At 39.0% G+C, this 20,349-nt stretch overlaps 1 protein-coding gene across 1 annotated transcript in view; it reads right to left on the bottom strand.

The window, feature by feature from the left end:
* The window catches only part of SCCPDH (saccharopine dehydrogenase (putative)), a 48,961-nt gene extending 28,917 nt beyond the window's left edge, over nucleotides 1-20,044 (bottom strand). Inside the window, exons 1-5 of the mRNA XM_003410924.3 lie at nucleotides 19,807-20,044; nucleotides 17,806-17,918; nucleotides 11,060-11,140; nucleotides 9,418-9,547; nucleotides 6,599-6,648 (exon numbers count right to left, since the gene is read on the bottom strand). Of these exons, the coding sequence (XP_003410972.2) occupies nucleotides 6,599-6,648; nucleotides 9,418-9,547; nucleotides 11,060-11,140; nucleotides 17,806-17,918; nucleotides 19,807-19,996 (564 nt within the window). The 5' untranslated portion in view covers nucleotides 19,997-20,044. The remainder of the gene's footprint in view (nucleotides 1-6,598; nucleotides 6,649-9,417; nucleotides 9,548-11,059; nucleotides 11,141-17,805; nucleotides 17,919-19,806) is intronic.
* Nucleotides 20,045-20,349: the final 305 nt, after the last annotated feature.

Genomic DNA, 20,349 nt, shown 5'->3' with positions numbered 1-20,349 from the left:
GGAGTCTCCTTGGGGATGTGGCCTGTACTGATGATATAAATGAATGTGCTGGCAAAGCTCACTCTCTCAGTCCTGCATTCATCTCATCATCCCCTGACCTCTGGTTCTTGGGATGTGAGAAGCCTTCAGCCTACTACCTGACTAGCCGATTTTGGGTTCGTCACCCCCTGCAACCATGTCAGTCAGGAGAAGCTTCCAGCCTTCCACCTGACCCACAGATGTGGGATTTGCCAGCCTCCACAACTGTGTGAGCCATTTCCTTGAAATAAATCTCTCTCTCTCTTCCTCTCTCTCTCTATATATATACATACTTCACTGGTCTTACTCCTCTAGAGAGCCAAGCCTAAGACAGTAATATACCGTAAGAATAGAAAAAAGGCAAAAACCATATGACCATCTCAATAAAAACAGATGCAGAAAAAAAGCATTTGACAAAATTTAACAGCCCTTCATATTTAAAAAGCTCAACAAACTAAGAATAGAAGAGAAATTCCTCAATCTGATAAAGGGCACCTAAGAAAAACTCACAGCTAACATCATACTTAATGGTTAAAGGCTGAAAGCTTTCCCCTTAAGATCAGGAACAAAACCAGGATGCCTAATCCCACAACTTCTGTTCATTGTACTGGAGGTTCTAACCAGGGCAATTAAGCCAGAAAAAACAATTTCCCCAGCAATTTATTAAATTCTTTTATTAATTCTAATAATATTACTTATGGATTCTCTCGGATTTTCTACATTCACGATCACATCATTTGTAGAAAATCAGTTTTATTTCTTCCTTTATAATCTGTATATATCTTTTTTTTCTTGCCTTACCACTCTAGCTGAAAAAAAAACAAAAAACCCAAACCTGTGGCCACTGAGTCGATTCTGACTCATAGTGACTGTCATGGCTTGAATTGTATCCCCCCAAAATACATGTCAACTTGGTTAGGCCACGATTCCCAGTAATGTGTGGTTTTCCTCCATTTTGTGAATATAATTTTATGTTAATGAGGATTAGGGTAGGATTATAACACCCTTACTAAGGTCACATCCCTGATCCAGTATAAAGGGAGTTTCCCTGGGGTATGGCCTGCACCATCTTTTATCTTACAAGAGATAAAAGGAAAGGGGAGTGAGCAGGCAAGGGGGTATCTCATACCACCAAGAAAGCAGTACCGGGAGCACAGCGCGTCCTTTGGACCCGGGGTCCCTGCGCCTGAGAAGCTCCTCGACCAGAGGAATACTGGTGACAAGGATCTTCCTCCAGAGCTGACAGACAGAAAAAGCCTTTCTCTGGAGCTAATGCCCTGAATTTGGACTTGTAGACTAATAGACTGTGAGAGAATAAATTTCTCTTTGTTAAAGCCATCCATTTGCGATATTTCTCGTATAGCAGCACTAGATAACTAAAACAGCAAACCTATAGGACAGAGTAGAACTGCCCCATAGGGTTTCCAAGGAGCACCTGGTGGATTTAAACTGCCAACTTTTTGGTTTGCAGCCATAGCTCTTAACCACTACACCATCAGGCTTTCCACTCTAGCTAGGATCTGGCTAAAAATGATAGTGGACATCTGTATCTTATTCCTAACCCCAAAGCAAACATTTTCAATATTTAAACACTATCATACTTGTTACAGCTTTTCAAAAAATCTTCCCTTCTATTCCTATTTTCTATAATTTTTTTTTAATCATGAATGGATACTGCATTTTATCAAATGCTTTTTCTCCGTCTATTGAAATGATCGTATGATTTTCCTTCTTTAACCTGTTAATGAGGTAAATAAATCACAGTGATTATGCAATGTTAAACTAATCTTGCATTTCTGCTCTAATACCACCTTGATCATAGTATATTATATTCTTTTTATGTATTAACCCAAAAAACCCAGTGCCGTCGAGTCAATTTCGACTCACAGCGACCCTATAGGACAGAGTAGAACTGCCCCAAAGAGTTTCCAAGGAGCGCTGGGCAGATTCAAATTGCCGACCCTTTGGTTAGCAGCCATTGCACTTAACCACTACGCCACCAGGGTTTCCTTTTATGTATTACTGCGTTTAATTTGCTAATAGGACTTTTACATCTAGGTTCCTATGAGACTGGACTGTACTTTTCCTTTCTGGAATTGTTTTTGTAGGGTTTTGGAATCAAGGTTATGAAGTCCTATCCATTCAATTCATTCAACAAACACTGAGCTGGTATTATGTGACCATCACTGTTCTAGGTGTTTGCAGTTAATCAGTGAATTAGAAAGATCGCTCTTTTGCGGTGTTCGCATTCTAGAGACGGTGATATAAAAGTCAATAAAAAATACAATATACAAATCGCAAGTAGTGATAAATGCTATAGAAAAAAAGAAAAAGGAGAGTAGATAAGATGAACTAGGAGTACCAAGTAAGGGGGTTGCTTTGCAATTTTAAATAGGGTGGGTCAGTGTGGACTTCATTAGGAAAGTGATATCTGTGAAAAGACTTGAAGGAGGTGAGGGAGTTAGTCATGCAGACATCTTGGAGAGCTGTTTTCTCAAAACTTGGAGAACAAATTCAAAAGCCCTAAGGCAGAAGTATGCTGATGTGTTCAACGAACAACACAGAGGTCAGTGTAACTGGAGTAAAATGAGTAAACAGTAAAGTGTAGGAGAGGAGGCTACAAAGATAACTGGGGTCAGATCATTTATAACCTTGCAAACTATTAGAAGGATTTTGGTTTTCGTTCTGGACGCAATATGAAGCCACTGAAGAATTCTGGGCTAAGGAGTAAAATAATCTGAGTTATGTATGATAAGGATCACCCTGGTTTTTGTGTTGAAAATAAGATTATAGGGGAGCAAGAGCAGATGAAGGAAGATATGTCATTGCTTCAGTTACCCAAGTGAGACACCAAAGTGGCTCAGAATAGGGTGGTAGCAAGGGAAATTGTGAAAGTGGTCAGATTCTGGACATTTTTGGGCTAGCATCAACAGGGTTTCCTCAAAGACTGGGCATGGATTGTCAGAGGAGTCAGGGATGACTTCGTTGTTTGGCTTGAAGGATAAGGTCCATTATCAACCGAAATTGATAACTGCAGCAACGGTTAAGTGCTTGGCTACTAACCGAAAGTTTGGTAGTTCAAACCCACCAGCTACTCTAGGGGGAGAAAAGACTTGGCAATCTGTTCCAGAAAGATTACAGCCTAGGAAACCCTCTAGGGCAGTTCTCCTCTGTCACATACCATCGCTATGAGTCAGAATTGACTTGAACGCATAGAACAATTAGAGCACATTTGGAAAAGAAAAGCAGGAGTTCAGTTATGAACACATAGAGCTTGAAATGTCTATGAAATGTTCAAGTGGAGATGACCATTAGGTAACTGAATATTACAAGTCTAGAATTCGGGAAGGAGCCCTGGTGGCACAGTGTTAAGTGCTTGGCTGCTAACTGAAAGGTCAGCGGGTCTAACCCACCAGCGGCTCTATGGGAGAAAGATGTGGCAGTCTGCCTCCATAAAGACTTACAGCCTTGGAAACTCTACAGGGCAGTTTTACTCTGTCCTACAGGGTAGCTAAGAGTCAGAATCGACTTGACAGACAGCAGTGGCCTTGATTTTTGGTAGAGTTCAGGAACAAGGTTTGGGCTGATGACATAAATCTGGAATATACTTTTTAATTTCCAAATAAAAAGGGGTTTTCTTCTTATCGCTTTAGTTACTGATTTCTAATATAACTGCATTTTGGTCTAAAACATACTCTAGAAAATGGGTTGGCAAACTTTCTGCAAAGGCCCAGACAGTAAATATTTGAGGCTTTGCAGGCCACATGTAGTCTCTGCTGCATGTTCTTCTTCTCTTTTTATTATAACCCTTTCAAAACCATTCTTAGCTTGCAGGCCACATAAAAATAGGCTATGTGCCAACTCCTGTTTTAGACCTACGCTATCCAATACAGTAGCCACTACTACAGCAGATGAAGAGCACTGGTGGCACAGTAGTTAAAGCGATTGACTGCTAACCAAAAGGTCGGGAGTTCAAATCCACCAGCCACTCTTTGGAAACCCTATGGGGCAGTTTTACTCTGTCCTGTAGGGTCACCATGAGTCGGAATCGACTCTACGGCAACAGGTTTAATTTTGGCTTATTACAGCATATACAGAACATTTCCATCATTGTGGAAAGTTCTATTGGCTAGCACTGCTCCAGAGTATTTATGATTTCAATTCTCTGAAATTATTTGAGTCTTGCTTTATGGCCCTGCATATAGTCTATGGTTCCATTTTTAACCTAAGATAAAAAAGCATAAAGGGAAAATAGAATAAGGAATGCCAGGAGAACAACAGTCTAGTGCCAACGGACACACAGACTCAAGGGACTTACTTCAATTTCATCCTTGTGAAATTGAGCCTCTGTATTTTTCTTTAAGGTGAATAAGAGAGGGGAGCTGCGCTGATGAGGCTGTTTCAATGCTCCTGTCCTGAGTTAAGACCCAACTTTGAGTCCTTATAATAATAATAATACTAAATAACATTTATCAAGCAATTACTATGTACCAATATACATCATTTTTCTGATTTATATTCATTGACTAATTTAATCCTCATAACCATATGAAGCAGATACTATTATCATCTCCTTTTATAGATGAAGAAAATAAGCAACACAGAGAATAAAGTAACTTGCCCATGGTCAAATTGCTGATACGTGGCAGAGCCAGAATTCAAGCCCAGGCAATCCAGTTCTAAAACCCATATTCTTAACCACTCTGAGGAAAAATTGATCATTTGACTCTGTAACAACCATTCAACTCAATAGCTTCCTTGTTGCCTCTAGCGAAGGGAAGAGATCTACCTGGTCTTCCCAACTGCATTTCCTGCTGCTCTCTCAAAGGAGGCCTCTTTCCTACTTCTACCAATTTTCTCACTATCTCTCTGTAGTGGACATCTGTTTTTTGTCAGTCCGTGCTAATTCCCTGCAGCCGCGTACCCCATCTGCTCCTATAAAACTATTTCTTTCCTATTTGGAGCCTATTCCATGTTTTTCGGATGGGGTTGACCCTACAATTGCCCCTCTAGAGGGCCATGACCCAGGTCTGAGCAATCAGATTACTCTATTAACCTAGGTCACAATGGTCGGCTCGAGAAGGGTCAAATGATTCAATACTAATCTTCCCTATCATTTTATGTATAAACTCTAGTAGCTCTTCACGAGGAAATGATGAACCTTAAGACAAAGTATAGCTGGGGCTGCCAGCACCTTCCCTGGCACACTGACACCTATGTAGAGGAAACAGGAGAAATGAGAGAGATAAAAAAGAGGTGGTACTGGGGGAAGGGAGATGAGCTTTGACAATATCATCTGAACATCTAGATCCAGCCATACTATTCACTTATAGACACTGGGGTATATGAATAGATAACTGCCTTTTTGTTTTGCTGGTTTAGGCTGGGTGAACTGGGTTTCTAACACATGCTACCCAGAGTTCCAAGCATGTCTTTCTCGTTCTAGTTTCTGAACTTTTGTTCAGGCTGCTTCCTCCGACCTTCAAAATGCTATTCACTTTTTAAGGCTAAAGTCAGTAAGGCCTCTCTGAGGTATTCCCAAATTACTCAGGCCCACTATCACTTCACTTTATTCTGATACACTATAGTGGGTATTTTCTGTAACCATAAATTTTAGCATGTTTTTAGCTTTTTGTGTTAATCTGAACCCACAATCCAAATAAATAGAGCCATTACTCTTATTTAAACTTGCTCCAAACTGTCTCACCTTTGCGCCTTTGCTTATACAATTTCCCTTCTCTTCTCCACATCTCCACAGCACCAGATCCTAACCAGTCTAAGAAATTCAGTCCACATCCCAAAAAAACTCCTGATCTCCAGGCTCCGTGTACTCTCCATTCTCATGATCCTACAGTATTTCATCTGATCTCTTTAATAATAAGAAGTAACTTTCTATCTCCTGCTCAAATAAATTATTACCTTCTGAAGGACAGGGTTTACATCTTACTTATGGGTCACATTATCTTGCACTACTATACATACTTATACTACTACAAAGTATTTGTTGAATTAATAGATTTTAAAGAGAACAGATATTTATGAAGCCCAACTGCAGATTCAGAGCTGTGTTAGGCTCTACTGGCAATAAAAGTACTATCATAAAAAATGTTTTCTTTCCGTAAATGCAACTGTCTTTATGTTCCCAAAAAGACCTTTCCTGCCAGGTAGGGAAGTAAATTCCATAAGGCTAGATTTACAATATACATGTTTTTTATGGCCACGGCAGCACCTAATTCCCAGTTAGGCACATAATAAAAATGCAGTGATTTGCACGAACATGACAGTTTTCTTGGCCGATAACATTTATTGTCCAACAATGATAGACCTTAAGTGTTTAACTCATTCTAAGATATAATGAACTGTGCAACTGTTTTAAAGATGAATTCTATCTTAAGTCAAAATAGTTCTTGGTAATCTAGTATCTTTACTTTTTTTTAAGTAAACATAGCGACTTTCATACACTAAAAACTATAAATATATATAAAGTTTAATTAATCTAGAATTTTTAAGAGGTATGTCTCATTTCCAACTTGTTTTTAATATTAATTTTAAAAAACACTTGACAAACACAAAAACTAACCTCAGATCCTGAATGTATAGTCAGGAAACTTTCCACAGCAGTCAAAGTACCTGTAAGAGTAGGAGAATGGTAAACGTCTCTAAGATTTATTGCCCAAGACAAGTCATAACGAACTATCCTGATTCATTTAGAGGCCACTTTTACTTTTTAGTAAGCCTACAAGTGAGATAATCAGAGAATCTATACTGATAACACAGTTTTATTACATTACTATAAACAGGCTTAAGAAGCAGCTGAGGCCAGGGAAATTGTTAGAAAGAGTAGGTCAGCATAAAACTAACCGGTAGTAATGACAAACTCTTTTCTAGTACACCCATTCCTCACCTACCAACGTGATTAGGTTCCAAAGACCTGGACATTATATGAAAATGGAGGATGACTACATCATTATATAACTGCCAATTACATCATTACATAACTGCCAAACCACTGAGAATCATGGCCCACCCAAGATGACACATAACCTTAGCCATTACAGCCAGTGTTACTCGCCTCGCACCCTGGCATTTTTTACTGCCAGATGTATATCATTAATGCGTCAAAGAGCTGGATAGTAGATTTTTTACGACTGTCATAAATGTGAAATGTTAGATAACAAGACAGTAAGTGAGGAGTAGGTATATTTAAACTGACAACACCAAAAGTCTCCCTCAAATAAGACAAGAATTTTAGCTCATTCATTCTGGAAGGCCCATTGGGATACAGTTCTCGAAATTCAACCTACATTATTTTCTAAAGTTCTATATTATTTTTCAATATGACACCTTTCAAGAAGGCTTATTCATAGTAGCTTACAATGAATGAAAATCACTACCACTTGAAAATGCTATCACGATGGGCTTTGTGATGGCTTCAAAATACTTACAACAAGGCTGTTAAAATGAAATAAACATATAAGTAGTATAGGATAAAAATAGAAAACCAAAGCCAGAAAAAAAGAGAAGAAATCAATATATTAACCATGAGGACTAATATACAGATGTAATAGTTAAGTATTAAATTAATCTTTAAATTTCTCAAGACAAAGAAGAAGAAACATAATGGGGTTGGTGAATTCCTAAAACCTGACAAAATGAAATATATTAATTCCTTAAAAATAGGAAAATTCCTTAAAAAAGGAAAATTAAAACATGGGGCCTTACAAAGTTAACACTGAACAAAACAACAAATGACCACAGAATCAACAATGATATACAGCAGAAGAGAGCTAACCCAGTGCCGTCGAGTTGATTCCGACTCATAGTGACCCTACAGGACAGAGTAGAACGGCCCCACTACAGCCACATAAACGTCACTAGTCTGACTACTGACAAAAACCAAGAACAGATCATTAAAGCATAACTCACTGAAAATGACTCTGAGGGCTGCTGAGAGAATGTGGCCTAGATATGTGGCTTTGCGATCTAACCCTATTCATCACGGACCACCTAAAAGAAATATGTAATAACTTGTAGACTCTCTACTTAAAAAATCACCTGGGGTACTTGTTATAAGGCTGATTTGTGGGTTTCAGTATCTGAAAAAAAATTTTTTAAGCAAACCTTAAAGTAATATTTCTCCCATAAGAAAAAAAAGGACTTATTCAAAGTAACAATAAAAACTACTAAATATTTAGGAATAACCTCAATAAGAAATATGTGGGACTACTATAAATAAAACTTCTAAACTTTATAGACTTAAACAATTTCTTTTAATAAATGGAGAGACATACCAGGTAGAAGGATTAGAAAACTAAGTATTTTAAAGATGTTCAAGTCGCCTCTTTTTATTGGGAATTGTTTTACGTTTCATCGTTAATATTATGTTGGCAACTGCTTTCTGACATTTATGAAGAAATATTCTGTTCCTAAATTCCTAAGAATTGTAAATCAGTATATGGCATGAATTTTCAAATAATTTATTGAGACAGGCACGTAAGTTTTTACCTTCGATCTGCTGATGTGATGATTATGTAACTTCTTAATATTAAACCTGGACCTTGACATATGACTTTTTTTAAATGCCACTGGCTATTTATTAAGATTTTATTTAGACTTTTATTTTTTTTTTTTTACTTCTAATTTTGTAAAAAAGAATGGTTTCTTTTTTGTGCTATCTTTGCTGGGCTTTGGTTTCAGAACTACATTAATTTTTTAATATAAATTGGAACACTTTCCATCTTTTTAAATTAAGCTTTAGAACAGTTTATGTGGCACTGGAGTTAACTGTTTCAAGTCATTTTCTAAGGTCATCTCTAATAAGATGCCACTTTTTAAATATGCACAATATTAGTAACTTTCATTGTTTCACCATAATAACGTTTTACTATAATATTGATGATTTCTTCCATTCTTATTGTCTGCATCTTATAAACGGGGTAAAAAAGATGACAAATTCTCTGTTCAGTACTTTCTAGCTTTTTCAAAAAATGTTAAACCTTGTAACTGAAATATCTGTATAAATTATACTTTTAAAAATGCTCCTTTAAAGATTACAGTCTTGGAAACCCTATAGGGCAGTTCTACTCTGTCCTATAGAGTCACTATGAGTCAGAATCAACCCCACAGCAACGTGTTTTAATCAGAAATAAACTGAGACAATGGATAATTCCTCATTTTAGAACACTTATGATTTTTTATGATACCTTCCATGTCTTGAAAAACAATAGTGTGAATAACATTTTATTACAGATACAGCTGCATTAAAAAAACAAAGCACATGTTTTAACATTACCCATTTATAGCTGTTTCTCTTCAAAACTAGATTTTAGTTAATCACAATTACAAACATGAAGCCTTTCTACTCTTAAACTCAATTACTGCTTACTAATCAATAATTACCGTTCATTTTATTTCGGGTATATAATACTCCCAGATCTGCTGGAATGGAGTCAAAGCCACTGCTTCCAATGATGTAAACCCCTTTTTCTGCAGCTTTCTCATGATACTTCCAATACATTAGTTCCAGAAACTAAAAAGTCCAAGACAAAAATCTCAATCAGAACTATATAGAAACACCTAAACCAATATTAAGTGATTTACCTTTAAAGACAAATGATAAATAATATGGTTTTGAGGTAAAATACTGTTAAAACTTTTTTCTACTTATTCAGCAAATATTTACTGTATGCCTGCCATATGCCAGGTGATGGGGAAGATATGCTAATCTTAATGACACTATTAATTTAATGACACTATTAACTAGAATGACTTTTGAAAGTAAAATACTAAAAAAATTAATCTAGAAAAATACAAAAAAAGCAAAAATTACCCCAAAATGCATTACCCAGATGAATGTCATTACAGATATGTATCTATGCATGTATTTAGATAAAAAGGTAGATGGATAGAATGGCAGGAAAGAGTTATGCTCCCCTCCTTGAAGGCAGAGTAGCTATATAAACTATTTGGAATTCTGCACAAGAGATCTGTCTCCTCTCCTCCCTTTGTCTATTTTTTTTTTTAATGGGCTACTTGTCTTTCTATTATTGAGTAGAAAGAATTCTTTATATATTCTGGCTCTTTATTAGGTTTTGATATTGTTTATGGTAGCTTATAAGATGACTTAGCAGCTTTTCACCATTTTCTATGCTTTGGGATATTTTAAATAACATAGAAATTGTTTGATTCAAGTTTTCTACCTCTTTTTTGTTTGTTTCATTCATGACTTCTATGTGAATCAATTTTTTTTTACTATTTTCTAATATATATTCCCAATTAATAAACTCTAATTATGTATTATACTGGTACACTGATAATAATCAGTAGAGGCTATAGAGACTTAAGAGGTTATAGTTTTAAAGGAGGCAGTGTAGCTTAGTGTTTATTATTACACCACTTCCTGTAGTCAGACAAATCTCAGTTGAAGCCTATTTCTTCTACACACTAGTTGCGTGACTTTGAGAAGATACTTAACCCTGCTAAGCTTCAGTTTTCTCATCTATAAAACAGGGATGAAGATACCTACTTCATAGAAATGTTAAAAAAGTTACATAAAATGCTTATCACAGTGTCGGGCATGTGGTAAGCATTCAATAAATGTGAACATTCAAAGTTTTTAGGTTGATGGGATTTTAAATTTATTTTTCCACAATGCTGTAGAGACCCAATTTTAAAAAGGATATTCCTAATGAGAAAGTCACAGAAGTGTGACGCTGAGACTTACATACAATAAGTTTTAATGAATTTAATTTGCAACATGCAGCAGCTGTAAAAATCAGCACATCACATATACAAAGAAAAGACTTGAAATAAATGAGGTTGTGGGGAAGGAAAAAATTCAAAAAAAACTGAAGACAAGTCCTCAACATCAGTGTGCTCCTTCAAGTGATCAGTGTTTACTTCCATAGGAATACCACCTTTATTACCTTAGGAAGAAGTCATTAATTTCTAATATATAGCTACAAAATTACACTAAATACTTTCCACTGCATTAAACAGAAAATTATGTGTTATTAATTCTATGCTTTTTCATTTTCCATACCTGAGGTTCTCCAGAGATGTCAATACAACTAGTTCCATTTTCAATACATGCTTTTACTACAGGTTCTCCATAAAATCGATACTGGGGGAGACAAAGAAAACCAACAGTTTACTCTTAGCTAACAAGTTTAAATGAATGAAATACGATTTAGTCTTGGAGGTAGTTTTCACTATTAAGAAACCAAATGTTAATAAAGTGTCCTAAGGATAAGCTGAGAAAATAACCTAACTACACTGTTTTACCTCACAGCGTAAATAAGGCACAATGGCATCACAGAGGAAGGTGTGTTTACCTCTAACTGGCAAAGACAAGGAAGGTTTTATAGAAGTGACTCATTTGAGGTGAATCCTGAAGGAAGAGTAAAGATTTGTCAGGGAAAAGAAAAATCTAGATAAAGGGAAAAGTATATATAAAGGTACAAGAAAGGGCACAGATGAAACTGTAAGCTGTTCAGGATACTTGAAGTACAGGGTGGAGAGAGATGAGTTTGGAAAGAAACACCAGGTCCAGATCAGGAAAGACTATGAGTGCCATACTAACGAGTTTGGACTTTATTCTTCTAGATTAATAGGCTCCCCTGGAGGATTTTAAATGGATGGTGGTGTAAAATCTATAGTACCAACACGCCACTCTGCTTGCAATACTGGAGTTTAAAACTAGATTAGGAATCCTGAGAGACTAAACTAAGGAAGTGGCAGGATATACTTAGGATAAGATATACTGAAAAGGTAGAAATGACTGGACTTCCTGAATAGCTGGACACGGGGCCAAAGGTTGGTGGTACTATTTTACAAAATAAAGAAAAGCAGGAAGAAGAGCTGGTTTGAGGAGGGTAAGTGTAATAGTGGACAGAGGAGATATTCTGAGGCTTATGATGTTGAATCTTCCCATTTATGTGTTACTCAAACTCCAGGAATTAAAATAAAAATTTAAATGTATAATAAAACAGGCCAAGATTCAGTCCCCTCAATACTTCAAAGGGAAGTATAACAAATATTTTTATTTGTGAAAGTAGAGTAAGGAGGGGAACAAACTTTTGATTTTCTCACTCCTGGTAGCAAAAGATGGAGGAAGGAGATAATTTTTTAATTCCAGCCTTCAAGGGACACTTAAAAGGCAGGGCAATGCAAGGATTGACTTTTCGAGTAGGTCACACGGGTTGTCCTGTTTATCTAAAGATCAACTACATGGCCTCACTTCCAGATTCCCACCATCCTTCTTAAAAATGGCGGATGGCACTGGAATTACTGGACTGGCAGAAGTATATTTTAACCTAGTTCCTCCTCGGCCATTAACCAACCACATAAAATTACTGAAGCTGTCTGGTACAATGGAAAAATGGGCTTTCAAGGCAGAGAGATCGAAGTTCACAATCTGAATCTATCATCTATTAGCTATATGACTCCATCTACAAGTCACTCGCATGATCTACAGAACTACACTAATAATGCATTTTAAGCATACACAAAATAGAATACAGTTGAGATTAAAATAAATAAAAATTGAAGCTCTGTTTTCTTTCTGACTCCAATGGATCATCTCAAGCAATCCTTGGGGTAGGCTGACACCCCACCATGAAACTCAAATGAGTCCTTCTTTGGCCCTTTTCTTGGTTCTTTTACACCAAAGTTTCTCAAGTTGATTAGAAGTCCACTCTAGAATCACCTGGGTCACTTGTTGTTATGGTTTTAATTGCATCCTCCAAAATACATGTAAATCCTAACCCCATCCCTGTGGAAGGAGCTCTGTTGGCACAACAGTTAAACCGTCAACTGCTAACTGAAAGGTCAGCAGTTTGAACCCATCAGCCATTCTTCGGGAGAAAGATATGACAGTCTGCTTTCATAAAGATTACCTTACTCATTGCCATCAAGTCAATTCCAACCCAAAGCAACCATACAGGACGCAGAAAACTGCCCCATAGGGTTTTCAAGGCTGTAAATCTTGATGGACGCAGATATGCTGTATCTTTCTCCCCCAGAGCCACTGGTTGGTTCGAACCACTGAACTTTCGGTTAGCAGCTGAGCACTTAACCACTGTGCCACCAGGGCTCCTCTTCTGTAAAGACTACAGACTACGAAACCCTATGGGGCAGTGTTACTCTGTCCTACAGAGTCACTGGAGCCCTGGTGGCATACTGGTTAAGACCTCAGCTGCTAACCAAAAGGTCAGCAGTTCAAATCCATCAGTGGCTCCTTGGAAACCCTATGAGGCAGTTCAGCTCTGTCCTACAGGGTCGCTATGAGTTGGAATCAACTTGACAGCACCGAACAACAGGGTCACTATGAGTTGGAATTAGGTCAATGGCACAAAACAACTATAGTACAATATACCTGTGAATGTAATCCCATTTAGGAATAGGATTTCCTTGGTGATGTTAAGGAAGCCATCAGTATAGGGTAGGTCTTAAACCTTACCACTTTTGAGATATATAAAAGGAAATTAGGCAAAGAAACAAGCAAGCATGAATGGGGGAAGACAGATGCCACGTGATGATGTCCAAGAAACATCAAGAACACTACAGAAGCTGAGACAAGGATTTTCCCGAGTTGACAGAGCCTTCCCCTAGAGCCAGCGCTCTGAATTCAGACTTCCAGCCTCCTAAACTGTGAGAAAATTAACTTGTTTGTTAAACCCAAAGCTTTACTTCTGTCACAGCAGCACTAAGATGCTTGTTAAACATACTGGTTACTCAGTCTCACCTCAGACCTCCTGAATCAGGCTTTCTGGGGTAGACTCCAGTAACCTGCATCATAAATAAGGTTCACAAGTGATTCTTAAGCACATTAAAGATGGAGAATTACTGCTCTAGACATTCTCCCTGGAAAATCTCACCTACTCTCCTGATTTCTAAAGTTTGGCCCTGTACTCACTAGCTGTGTGACCTTGAGCAAGTTACTTTACCTCTCTAAGTTTCGATTTCTTCATGGAAAAATGACTCATAGCGACCTTGTAAGATACAGCGTAACTGCCCTATAGGGTTTCCAAGGCTGTAAATCTTTACTGAAGCAGACTGTGCATCCTTCTACCTTGGAGCGGCGGGGGCAGGGTTCAGACTGCAACCTTTCCATTAGCAGTTAAGTGCTTAAACACTGGGCCACCAGGGCTCCTCAGTAATATAATAGCACCTCTTGTTGGGTTGTTCTGAGGATGAAATAAGATAGTGTTATGAGCTTAGTATAGTGCCAAGTAGACAGTGCTCAGTAAATGCTAGCATTTATTTTTTTTCTTATTAACAGCATCACTTCTTTCTACTAACTACTCTTCTGTTTTTGAGATAAATGGAGAGTCAGAGTAGCAATCCTTGATCTCAGAAGACATTTCTCCTATGTGAAACCAATTAGCTTACAGATCAAAATTGCAATCCGAATCTCCTCACTCCTAGTAGTCTCTCAAGTAGGTGTGCTTACCCCCAAGAAAGTAGACAAAACAATTCACCATATGTGGAAGTAAATGTTAGAACTTTTATTCATGCTAATTTTTATAGGAAACAAAAAGGAGGAAATAAGTTTCATTACTAGCTAATATATGGACTGACTACAGCATGTTCCCTGGGCCCACGTCAAGTGGCCGTGTGTTGAATATGGGATACAAGAGGTATCCTGAGGGGAGCATGGGAGTTTCACAACACAGAGGAGGCTGGAGTGAGACAGCTTCATTCAGTCAGTCATTTTTAACGTATTGTGAACTAATGTCGCAGATATCCATTGGCTTTAACTAAATAAATCTTCCCAAAATAGACAAGTTGTTAAGATACCTATAAATAAACAAATGATGACGACCCCAAACTAACAAAGCTGATACTTCCTCTGTCCCTAGAAGTATAAATTTTCTGTTATGCATATTACAAAGTAAAAGTGACAATCCAAGTAGAGCTGAGGAAGGAGCAAAAAATCTAGACTGAGCCATCCAAGTAAAGATTATCAAGAAGGAGGTAGTTAGATCTGCTAGTCTGAAGTGTAGGGAAGAGATCCTCACTGACAAATATATCACCAGCATCATACAAATAGTATTTAAAGCAATGGCTTTCAAACTTTTTGACCACAAGCCATGCTAAGAAATTCATTTCACACAGCAACCCCATACACAAATATCTCTAAATGAAGAAAAGTTTAATGAACCAGTACTTTTTACTCCTATTAAATGTGATGCACCCTGATATTTTGTATTCGAGTCTATTTGATTTTTTTTTTTAAATGCTGAGACTCAACCCATTAAATTGATTTCACAATCCACTGTTTGGAAAATTGTGTCTGTGAGAGCATAAACAGTGAAGAGTTTCTAAGGCCTGAGCTCTGGAGGCCTCTAGCATTTAGACGGAAGAGGATAAAAGGATCCATCACTGGAGATGCAACAAAGCTGGTGGGCAGGAGGAAAATGAGGAGAGGATGAGAATCCAGAAGCCACGAGAGGAAAGGAGAACGTGATCAACTGGATCAAATGCCAAGAGATGTAATTAAAACGAGGACTTAGAATTGATGATTGGATTTGGCAGGATGGGGACCTTGGCAGGGTAGTGCCAAGTAGTGCCCCTACCTTGGAGTAAGTTAAGATAAAAGCCTGGTGAGAGCAGTTTTAGAATACCAAAACCCAAAACCAAACCCACTTGCCATCAAGTTGATTCTGTCTCACAGAGATCCTATAGGACAGAGTAGAACTGCTCCATAGAGTTAGGATGTGAAAAAGTGGAGACAGTGAGTAAAGATAATTCTTCAAGGAGTTCTGCTAAACTGGCTCACAGAAAATTGCAGCAGTAGTTAAAGGGTCTGTGGAATCAAAGGAATTTTTTTTTAAGACAACAGATATCACATATTTGTATGCTGACAAATAATCCAGTAAAGAGGGCAAATTTGAAAACAAGAAAGCGTGTAACTGCAGACTACACCCAGCAGGTGCACAGGCAGTTTTTCCTTGTAACAAGAGGTAAAGCAGAGTACTGGGTTTAACATAGGTAGGTAGATCTGGTGTTAGGAAGATGAAGAAATTCTTTTTTGACAGCTTCTCTTTTCACAGTAAAAAAAAAAAAAAAGCAAAAAAATCATCACAGAAGAATGAACAGAGTGGGATGCTAAAAGTTTGAGGAAAAAGTTGTTGTGAAAGCGTTGCTTGAGAGGAAAATAAAGTAGGAAAATGTGGCAGAACTGCTGAGGCGCTGAGGTCCGACTTGAGGCTTGTGACCACATATTTATGAGACCAGTCAGCGTGGTGATGTGTGTTTCTCCAGCCACACTGGACCACTCATGTACAGGTAGAGAATAAGCACAGAATTACAGTAACGAGGGCTGGAGTTCCGCCAGAGAACTGAGGAAGGGAGGACAAGAGAGGTGATTGAGGGTATACATAAGAAAGCGATTATAGCAATGGACCGTGGAACCTAAGCTGGTTAAGGACAAGATACATGTAAATAAACAACATTTTAAATATAGCTTTATTTAATAACAGTTTGAAACTTTTTGCTTTCAATAAAAAAATTATCAAAATTCTTCTACATGTGTAGTTTTCAAATGTTTTGCCAATTGTGATGGTTTCCCAGGTCAGCACATGTCATCATCATTCACCCTGTTGCATGGGCCTGAAGACTTGGAGTCAACTTTGACTCCCCTCTTTCACATCCAGTACAACAGCAAAGGCTGTTGGTTCTTTCAAAATATACTCTGAACTCAATCACTTCTCACCACCTTTACTATTCTGGTGTTTGTTTTCCTTGGGCTATTCTGTTTGTTCCCTACCATCTGTTTTTCCTCTCAAAAGCCAAAGAACTCATGTCCTTGAGAACTAGTTAATGACTCTTCGTCCTATTTAGAAGAAAATCCAAATCTTGACCTTGGCCTATAACATCCAATCTAACTGACCACCTTTCTGCCCTGTTCCCAGGGCTTCAGCCACACTGGCCTTTCACATTCCTCAGTCTCATTAAGCACATTCTTATCTCAGGCCTTTGTACTTGCTATTCCCTGGAACACTCTTCTCAAAAATATTCATATAGTTTGCTCCCTCACTTCATTCAGGTCTCTGCTCAAATGTCAGTTCCTCATAGGGGCTTTCCCAACCAACCATGTAATATAGCATGACCTGTCAATCTCTCCATATCTTTACCTTACCCTGATGTATTTTCCTCCAAAGCACTTATCACTACCTAATATAATTTTTTGTTTTGTCTCCTTCACTAGAATGTAGGCTCCATGAGGGATTTCCTGTTTTGTTCACCATTGTGCCCCAGGTGCCTAGAACTGTGGCTTTTACATATGGTGAGTATTCAATAAAGATTTATTAAATAAATTAATGCTTTTTCAGTCTCTACTTTTCGTGCATTTAAAAAATATATATTTAAAACATATATATTTTGGCTCCTGTTCCAAATATATATATATTAAATATTTTGTATGGTAATACAAAAATATAACTTATAAATAAAAAATATATTGGGGATGCATACTCAAAACAATTTTTACAGAAGGGCCATACATTTAAAAAAAAAGCTTGGCAATCATAGCTTTAACCAGTGAACATACCAGCACACCTTCCTTGACTACAGCATCACAGAAAGTCTGCCACCCTCTCTCTAAGGAGACTTTGTCATAACCATTTACTCCTCCTAAGAAGTGAAAACTTCCCATATGGGGTTAAGGTCATTAACAAACTCTTCTGTTCTCTGCCCTCATGTTCCTCTGGAATTTGAAATACCAGATTTTGCTAGCAATGAATGGACTGTTTGTTATGACACAAAGAAGGGTTGATCACTTACTGGTCCTACACAATTGAGGACAACTGTTGCCTGTTTAGCCATTTCATCAAGTGAGGCTGGATTAGTGATATCACAAATTATTATTCCAACTTCAGATGGTAGTGTCGGTCTTCCTAAAATAAGAAACAAATCATTTTAAGCAAATCCTGGTACAACATTAGGTTTGCCAGATCTTTTTATAGCAACTAGTGACAACAAATTTACTAAATATACTGAAAGCTAACTCTCCTGCTCAGAGGATAAAATTATTTTTAACCGAGTTAAAAGACTATGAAGAAAATGAAGTTAATACTGGATTACTAAAAAACATTACGAACTTAAAAAAAAAGATCTAACGTAAGTATGGTGTAAATGACAATCCTGTGTAACATGTCAATTTTACAATCAACTTTAGATGCTGAAGTAGATGATCTTCCTGACTTCTGTGCCAAGAGATTTATATTATAAAAATAACTTGTCAATTACAATCACACATGATTCAATTATGGGGGCTGGGAGAATGTTAACCAACATCAACGCCCTGAGAACAAAAAAGGACAGATTAAAAGCACAGCCTGTGTAAAAACATCAGGCTCATAGTAAGTGGAATTCACTGAATCACTAGAGCAATGCAGGCTTTGTTGGGTCAGGGTATGCAACCCACACCTTGATTTGGGTGTTACAAAGAGTAGGTAATTAGGCTGTACCTGTACAGTCTTGTTGAGCAGGAAAGAGAAATGGAAGAATATATTTTAACGGTGAAAATTTTCTCAGAAAAGCGATGACCAAAAGCTCTTTGGTCAAGATTCTGTGTGCTGGTAGTGACAACAGTTAAGAGTTGTAGGAGAGTCAAGCCCATGTGGTTATCTTCGACATAAACCAAAAAAACCACACCCATTGCTGTGGAGTCGATTCTGACTCATAGCAACCCTATAGGACAGGGGAGAATTGCTCCACAGGGCTTCCAAAGAGAGTCTGGTGGATTCGAACTGCAGACCTTTTGGTTAGCAGCCAAACTCTTAACCAGTATGCCACCAGGGTTTCTATATAACCACCAACAAATTAGATTCTATATTCTCATTAAAAGCAGGGTTTCCTGTGGACTTACAAGGATGTGGGATGAAACCTAAAAAGAATGCAGTATACCCCCAGCACTCTATCTAACAGCTGCTATTTGTCTGTATGAGAGGACTCTAGGGTGGAAAATTAAGAGCCAAATTTAAAGGCTACTGGGTCCTAAATTCGATGCCTCTGCCCACTAGAATGTCAGCTGCATGCGGGCAGGGTGTAGGGGTGTTTGTGTGTCTCCCACATCTGTATTCTCCGCACTTAGAATGGAAACTCCGTTCAATAAACGTATGTTGGGTGAATGCTGAAGGGAATAAGTAAAAGTATAAACCAGAAATACAGACTTTCTTTTCTTGAAGAAGTGGAAGACTGCTGGAGGAATTTTACAAGCAACAGATAAATTAAAAAACCACCACCACCGTTATCTGTAAAACTCTTCAGCAAGCTTAGCTTTCCCAAGCGCTGTTGCTCTCCCATTCCCAAAACGCAAGGCAGAGCACAAACACTCTTCACGAAACCAGTGCCAGCTTTTCCTATCTGACGAAACGCCCTGAAACCGCTAGACCCCAGGTGCCCCTGGCTCCAGAGAGGGTGGAGCGGAGAAGGACAGATTAAAGTTCCTGACTATCTCTCCAGACAGACGTGGCGGAGGGCGGCGGGGCTCTACAGGCCAAGAGAGAAATTCAAAAGTGGGGAGAGAAAAGAAATAAAATGGGAAAAAAATTTTTTAACCAATTTAGGGAGTGGAACAAAGACGTGTCAGTATTTGAGGCATCGCATTCCTCTTCCTGTCCTCAAACAGGACTCGGAGGAAATGTAGGGCGCATCCGTGCAGAAGACACTCTCATCTCCGGCGACAGGAACTCTGTCAGGGCTAAGGATGCTTCGGATGAGAGAGGCACCGGCGAGGGCGCCCGCTGCCCCGAAGCCCCGTCCCATCCCGCCCGCTTTTACCCAGCTTCAGGGCAGCCCTCTCCAGCACTCGCTGCAGCTTCTCCCGGCAACGGCCCGCCACGGCCCAGGGCAGGCGGGCGCTCCGCTGTGGGTCCACCTGCTCCCGGGCCACCTCCTCCGCCACGAACTGGCCGGTGAAGCCTGAGGCACCGAACACCACCAGGTGGTAAGGCCTCTGCTCGGTCGCCATGACGAGCAGACAGCGAGCCGAGGCCCGGGGCGGGTGGACTTCACGGCGCCTGCGCCTCAGACAACAACGCCGCTACCGAGCGCAGCAACCGCCGCGGTGGTCGCTGCCGCAGCCCGCACGCGCTTCTGCGTAAAGGCCACGCCCACGGCCACGCCCCCGCCGCCTCGGGCGCGCCAGCGTTTCCTCCTCTGAAGGCTCAGACCCAGCGGTTGCAGGTGGCGGAGACTTTGGCGGGAGGTCTCCTTCCACGGCTGGCAGGAGCGGACGGCCGCCCGTGGCTCCGTCCCGTCGTTTGTTCGGCGCTGCTCCGACCGCCCGAGACGGCACCTGTCCCCTCCCTCTCTAAGGCAGGA

This window comes from Loxodonta africana, chromosome 25 (genome assembly GCF_030014295.1).
Source record: "Loxodonta africana isolate mLoxAfr1 chromosome 25, mLoxAfr1.hap2, whole genome shotgun sequence".
In the NCBI taxonomy this organism is placed as follows: Eukaryota; Metazoa; Chordata; class Mammalia; order Proboscidea; family Elephantidae; genus Loxodonta; species Loxodonta africana.
The sequence above is the reverse complement of the archived record's forward strand: the minus strand, read 5'-3'. Positions and strand labels throughout refer to the sequence as shown.